General features: G+C 32.1%; 1 protein-coding gene across 1 annotated transcript in view; it reads left to right on the plus strand.

Moving 5' to 3' along the window:
- The window catches only part of LOC106717647 (lachesin), a 46,394-nt gene extending 39,883 nt beyond the window's left edge, over window positions 1-6,511 (plus strand). The window contains exons 6-9 of the mRNA XM_014511556.2: window positions 4,971-5,102; window positions 5,418-5,537; window positions 5,607-5,786; window positions 6,318-6,511. Of these exons, the coding sequence (XP_014367042.1) occupies window positions 4,971-5,102; window positions 5,418-5,537; window positions 5,607-5,786; window positions 6,318-6,511 (626 nt within the window). The remainder of the gene's footprint in view (window positions 1-4,970; window positions 5,103-5,417; window positions 5,538-5,606; window positions 5,787-6,317) is intronic.
- Window positions 6,512-7,999: the final 1,488 nt, after the last annotated feature.

Genomic DNA, 7,999 nt, shown 5'->3' on the forward strand with positions numbered 1-7,999 from the left:
AAGAGTACATAAAACACTACTTTTCTATATTTAGTAATTAACTCCTTGTATAAATAAGAGCGTCTTGACTTGCAATCTGCAGGTCCTAGGTTCGAATCCCCGCCATATACCAACGTGTTTTAAATTTACATATGCACATTTATCCGACGTTCTTACGGTGAAGGAATCATGATGCAACCTGCATATCTGAATAGAAATTCATTGAAATGTGTGAAGTCAACCACCTGCACTGGGCCAGCATGGTTGATTATGGCCTAGTCATCCCTAAATAAGGGTAAGCTCCGAGCCCCTCGGTGGGAACATTTAGTGAGCTGATGATGATGATGATTACAAATATAGAATTAAATTCATGTAATAAGTATTTTTTTTAAATCCCTGTCTATCCCAACTAAGTTCACGAATTTTGTTTTTTTTTAGGTTCTTTAACAACCTATAAAAGAACATTTTTACTTTACGAAATGAAATCATTTCATACCTGTACGCTGAATGAAACATAGACCAATACTTAGCATGTTATTATCCTTTTCCAATATAGTCTTATATTTTAATTAAAAACTTTATTTTCTTTTACATCTAAAAACAAACTTAGTTTTTATTAATTATCTAAATTTGTTTGATGTCTTCATTTCTTTGAACTTAAATTAAAGATATTAAATGGTTGTACAAACAGGAAGCTGTCATAATTATGTTTTGTTTGAATTTCAGCAGATCACTTTTGAAGAATTATTTTGCTTGAATTTAATTACAAGCCTTTAACTGGAATATAGAATAAAAAAATTAATACAGCTTTAGCAAAAATTATTAAGTAAAATTCATAGTATCTCTCTCCACACTGCATAGGATTCACTCACAATATTCTATTCAACTAGCTATTTCCCCATTCAACAACATGAATCGCTTAAAAATACTCACCGTATCGAATTAAAATTGAATACTTAAGTGAGTTCACTTGTATCCCGATCCTGAATACAGAAGTTTCCATTTAAACCATAAAAATTCCTAAGCGATTGAATTTTGTTTCGTATTTCATCCAAGTAAATATGATACGAAAAGAAATATTAAGCACTGTTAAATATTTCAAACAAGTTAAGATCTGATTTAAATGTCATGTTTTTTTATATCATAAAGTGGCAAACGAGCTAGCGGTCACTTGAATTCACCAAAATAGCAAAGCGACCATTGCCCATGGACATCCGCGATGCAGATGTATTGCCTACCTTTAATCGACGGAGGAGGGGACTTACAGAAAAAGAATATTTCCCCTTCCTTTGCATCTCCCCTTCGTTAAATCCACTTCCCATTTCCATCCATTCCTTATAAGAAACGGATGGGAAGGGAAAGAGTACTAAAAATTGGCACCACACTCATCACACGATCCGCAGAATTGTTTCCACTTCACGCCTGTCTTGTGTGGTCGTGGCATTTCACCGGAAGTGCCGGTAAATTCGTGCAATAGATGTTGTTCGTGGCGTGTACCACTGTTGAATCTTGTATTAATTACGGTGGGAAAAGTACAAATTATCAAAAACCATTCCTTTAAAGGTTAATTTATATATAACGTTTTTGATTAAAACCTTTTCAGTTGGCCCACAAACTAAATTGGTATATTTCCGACTCGCCACTGAGGCTGCGCAGTAATTAAGAGCTTTGTAAAGCAAAAGTAAATATTAACAAACTGAGCGTTAAATTTAATGAGACAGCAATCGGACAGTATAAATTAGTCGCTTTTAAAACGAAATGCGAGATATTAGAGCTGGAAACCGCAGCTGGGCCAAAAATTATACTGAAAATTCCGGCGTAAATAAATTACGAGCCCCATGATACAAGTCTCACAGGGACACTGTAAGGTCTTTTGTACACAAGGTAACATAAATCTTTGAAACTATATCACTCCGTCGCGAGTATCGCGTAGCCCGCGCTACGACTATATGACTGACGCGTATATAGAAAATGTCAACTGATTTGCTCTACGATCTTGAAAATTGAAGGACTTTTGCGATGACGGTTGGAAATTTAAACTAAATGCTTGTATTCGAATCTCTATGGCATTATACTGTGTAATTCGCTCACCGACTAAAATCACTAGATTTAAAAAAAATATCCGTCGTTTTAAACGACTGTCGAATTTACTCTTCTTATGTATAACTTTCATTACATAATAAAAATAAATAATTAGAATAATTTGTTTTTCTCCGAATATTCACCAAAAATAATTCAAGTCATCGCTGCTCAGTCCATTAAACCTGCGACAAATTCACTTAGTACTACATTAAATGAACTGTAGCCCGAATAATAAAAAAAGATTTTATACTTAGATGCGATTCAAAATCCTTCATTTCGAATGTTAATGGGGCGTGAAATCTCGCACTTTTTTGCGGTTAATCCATCTGTTACTGTAACATTTATTGCAAGATCCTTTTCCAAAGTGCGGTGGTATATGGTGATATACGAGACGGCTTTTAACACTATTCATTGCTCAAATCGTGTGCTGAATGTCGTCATGGAATTGGTTGCTTTAAACGATTGTTTTAAGATATACCACTCTAACGACCAACTTACAGAATAAAGACAAATGACAATCAAAAGGATGATAGTGAGATTGTAGGAGAGTTCGTAATTCAAAATATTGTCTTAGTCAATTTATACACAACTCATTGGTCCTACATGTCTTAAATGTCTTAAAAAATTACTTTAGTGGATGAATAGTAATCTGTTTTGTGATACTCTGCAACTGTTGTTACGAAGTTACTTCATAGTATTTAAAGAAAGATAAAACACAGTCTTTGATTTTATTTACTCTCTTATGTTACAAAAAAAAACCTAATATAAAAAAGTGAAAATAAACTTTAAGCGACAAATTCTAATGAAATTAAGTTAGAATAACGACACATACAAATAAAGCTCCGATCACTTAAGCACAGCGGCTGTTCAACGAGCGACACGGCCCAGAGCCATTCTCTTCATGTACACTTTTCCCTTTTTTAACGAGTTCTTTTTTACGCTCCAGAGCGGAATGTTTCATTTAAAACAATGATCAACTTAGTAGTTACAATTCCGGTTGAACAGCATTCAACAATCGCTCGAGAATTCTTTACAATTCAACATACAAAAACTCTGTTTAAAGTTAAATAAACAAGAATTATTTCATTTGTTTAAGGTTCATTTTATTATTATTTAGAGGTAGCATTACTAAATTATGAAACTTTGAAACTGCAAGTAAACTTCAACACATAAACCGTAATAAATCTATTTGTGAACAATCCAACCAAGTGTTTATTAGTTGAAACTTTCCATAATTGACTTAACTTAAGTTGACGTCAAATGTCTCAAATTAAATGCTTCTAGCACTTTTATTCATCGTACATATAAATAAACTCAGTTCCCCGTTCTGATTACCGATGATACAGCTTTAAGTGCATTTCTTCGTGTTGACAGACCTCGAACATTAAAGGTTCCATTTACCACATAAAATATTCCGAACTGATTTATTTTTGTCACGTGGATTCGCGGGAAAGCGAAGGTAACAATGAATTTTTTAAATCCCTCGGTTAGGACCGAAATCGTATTTTATTTGTGTCTAAACGTGATTTTACTGTCGCCAAGACTTTTTCGAATACGTATACGTCGAACAAATACGTTTCCTCAAATAAACTTATTCAAATTTTATCTTTGTTCACCTACTTTACAAAATGATACATGCTTTTTTTCTGAATAAAGTACAAAATACTTATACCATCGTTTATTCACATATCGACTTCAGCTCATTTTACGTAATGCACCAGGTAATAGTCATAACACTACTTAGTTGCCTTTGACTAGAACAGCTCTTAAATAGAAACAGTAATTGTTAGATAAATGAAGAGAATACACCGGAATAGACACCGACTATTGTATGTGTCGTTTCCGCTATCGTAAGGAGTGTCCAGTAGATGCAAATTCTAGTTCCAGTTACTATCGTTCACTCATTTTAATAATTATTTTAACGTGTTAAAGTTCGTGACAATATCATCAGATTTACTGGTAACATTATGGTATGGTAACAACTGGTATATATGGAAATAAGAGTAAGTACCTGAAGTAAATGAAATCTCAGACAAATGTATAATTTTCGGTGTACGTTTTTTGGTGCATCTGAAATGCCACTTTCAGGTGTTACATTGTTCAAGTGATAAATCCTAGAGCGATTAAAGCTGGTCAGCCGTTCAACGTTTTATGACATAAAATTTGTGTCAGATAATAGCGTTAGAACTATTTGCTCACTAATCCGCCTGTGTGTTGCGATAAAGTGAATTTATATTCATCCTAGTCAGCATTACTTAGATGCAGTTAACTATTCATTGAAAACTAGAACCGTTTAGTATAATCTTTTTTAAATCGCTTTTAATTTATTATGTGGCTTACAACAAAATATTTGTTAAAATGTTGACTAACTCTTTTTTAGCCAACTTCAAAAAGAAGGAGGTTATCAATTCGACTGTTTTTTTTATGTGTGTTACTGCGAATCTCCGCCCCTGGTGGTCCGATTTTGATAAAAATTATTTTAATCGAAAGGAAGTGCTTGCAGATGGGTCCCATTTTTTTTTTTTTTTTTTTTTATTTATTTAAACAGTGTTATACAAAATCTAAATTATTATTGTTGAAAACATGAAACTATTATCTTTTTAGTACTAGAATAATGGTCTCTGCCTACCCCTTAGAGTTACGGGATAAAGTTATGATAGTTATGTATTACTCAAGTTGACTATGTTTTTTAAATATATCACTAATTTCTCGACAGATGTGATATATTTGTTTCTTTGTAAAAGTCACAAATTTTCACACGAAAACTTTTCTTAAAATAAAACTAGATTAAACTTGATAAAGTCGCTTTAAAAGCAAAATTACAAAATATTTAATATATTTCGAAGAGCCCGCAGTTACCTGAGTTTAAATATAAAGCTTGAATATTATTTCGTATTCCTTTGTTTTAGTTGTTGATAGCCACAAAGGCGAGAGTCTGGAGCTGTGGCACGTGCAGCGCGCAGACATGGGCGCGTACTATTGCATAGCAAGCAATGGCGTACCGCCCACCGTCAGCCGCCGATATCACGTGCAAGTGCATTGTAAGTCATTTTTTATTACTTTTATTTGTTAAACGAAATTGCCGCCTTAGGGCTGTGTACGACAACGGTAGCTGAGCACACAATGCTAGTGCAGAATACGAAACAAACGTTACTCGATTCCATAGAATTACTATTATATTCGAGGGCAAGACATGTTACGACCAATATTAAACACTTGACAGCTTATAGTGCTAATATGGGTGACAAAAATCCACTTTAATGTATCGTCAAATCGCATTGCATCTCAAATTCGTTACTTAAAGACTTTTTAACAATTGAATGTGTTAATTTATGTAACCTTTCTTTTTATTGCAGTCATACCGCAAGTGAAAGTGACAAATCAATTGGTCGGAGCACCAATTGGAAGTGACGTTGAGCTACAATGTTATATTGAAGCTTCACCTAAAGCTATGAACTCCTGGTATCGCGAAGATGGTATGTACACGTTTTATCAATAAGTTTCATGTATAATTTTATTTGTATTTAATTCCAAAGTGTTTCCAGCTTTAGTAAGTGACAAGTTGTTTGAGAATCCGAAACTCCGTATTGCGGAGACAATAGTGAATGAGTATTCACAGTGGATGAATTTGACTATCAAGTCACTCGCTCCAAAAGATTATGGAACGTACATATGTGCTTCTGTCAATGCTTTAGGCAAGATGGAGAGTCAAGTCAGCTTACATAGTAAGTAATAATTTTTATGTTTTATTTTATTTTATTAACGATTTTCATTTCTTTATTTTATAATATTTTCTTTTCGTTATTATTATTTATTATAGCTAAGCGATTAAACAATAGTCAACAACAATCAAGTCACGGCTTGTGTAGTAATACTTTTTAGTTTTATTTTGTTTTTTGATTATTTTTTATTTATTTATTATAATAGCTAGGCGAATGTTATAACGGGTAGAAACCAACTTTTTGACAAGTATAGACCAATTTGTGTCTATGTCCCTTTAGTTAGTTAAAAAAGTGATTTTTTTAATTAACAGGTCAAAAACGCTCTTTATTCCAAAACTTAAAAAGCAAAACTGTATCTAAATTTAAAATCTAATTAGAGCCGTTTCCGAATGGACAAAATTAGTTTGCATAAAAAGGGTTAAAATGAGCAATTTTTGAATAATTTTCAAAATACACAGGACTTGTAACCTACCAGTTACTAGTTTATTAATTACCAATTTTTATATATATGCTCAGTATTAAATGATTTTACAGGATTAGAATTAAGTATGAACGGGTTTGCGGAAGAGCCAATGGTGTCCGGGGCGGCGAGACAGCGTGGCAACTTAGGCACTGCGCACGCGCATCCCGCCACCTCGCACGCTCGACCGTACTCCTTCACGAGACATCTTCCACCGCAGCTGTACGCTCTGTTAATACCTACTTTACGATATCTTACAAACTTTTAGGTATTTTTAAATGTACGCTCTGTGGTTACCTACTCCATAATATCTTAAACTCTAGATATTTGTAAATAAATAATTTTATATCCAACGATCATTGATGTAGCAAATTACCTTTGAATTTTAAGTATGCTTACTTTAAGATTGTAAATCTGTTATAATATTTAGTGACGTTTATTGTTGTGAAACTGATCATGTTTTTGAAACATCTCAAAGATAAAAAGATTGGAGAAATATTGGAGGAAAACGTCCCAAAAGTGCTGATTCTGAAAATAGCTATAAGATATATGTAGTAAAGATTTAAAAATTTGTGAATCAAAAAGGGAAAACGTGTTCAAAATAAAACTCTATGTTATTCATAAATCTGGTATTTTGAATGTCATTTCCTGGAACTAACACCATAAAGAATATCAAAACTACTTTCGGCGCTAGAAAAAAATATAGCTTTCATATACCGACGAAATATTTTACTTTGAAAAGGCAACAAATCTGCGCGAATACATTTCGGATGCAGAGTTTTAAATTAACGCCCCAGTTCAGTGGCACATTGCGTTCCACTCATATGCGGAGCGGAATCGTTATTTGTGGAATAAATTTTATTAAATTTAGAAAACTGACCGAATGTCGACTGGTTTCTCAATATTTTATCAATTAAAATTCAGATTAAATTCTTTTTAATCGTTGTTCTATATAATTTTGATAAAGAGAATTAGCGTTCAATTATAACAAGTACTACTACAATTTTGTTGTGATTTTAACATTGTACTTTAATTTTTATTACTACGAGTATTTATTTAAGGGATTTTAATACTATTTTAGAAATATCTTCAATTAAAAACTCGATTTGTTACTTTAAAATGTCATGCAAAATTAAATAAATATATTATAATTTTTTTTGTAAATAAACTATATACATACATCAGAAGCGTCAGTATAATTGTATGAGAAAAGGACTGCCTAATAAAAAAATAATGTTCTAAATTAATTGTTAACCTTTAGTTATTAAATAACCGTTAAAATTTAATATTATCGATAATTAAGAACACTTAGTATAAATTACAATGTAACCATTTATCTATTAATTAAAAAAACTCATTTCAATAATGACTTTAAATCTTGTGCTGATAAAAGTGTTATGTTAACTTTGACAATAAAAGTGTAAAAATAAATTGCTGATTAATAAACTACTATTAAAATAAATGTCCACTTAACTCCCTTATTTATAACATTTTATTTTTAATTTACAACAATATACCTTTCCTCTCCTTTCTTCTCTTTTCCTTCCGTGACTAATAGTGCTCTATTATTATTTTCGTTCATATTATGTTTGATTTATTATACTTTCGTAAAATTAAGTTTCCTTTCTTTCCCATATTTAATTGCAAATAGACTCGGTTAACTGCATAGTGGATACAGCTCCGGTAAGTAAATCAAAAAGACTTCATTATTGGTAGAAACTTTTAGCTTCAAAATTAAGTATTTTTAGTAGCGCAA

This window comes from Papilio machaon, chromosome 9 (assembly GCF_912999745.1).
Source record: "Papilio machaon chromosome 9, ilPapMach1.1, whole genome shotgun sequence".
Lineage (NCBI taxonomy): Eukaryota > Metazoa > Arthropoda > Insecta > Lepidoptera > Papilionidae > Papilio > Papilio machaon.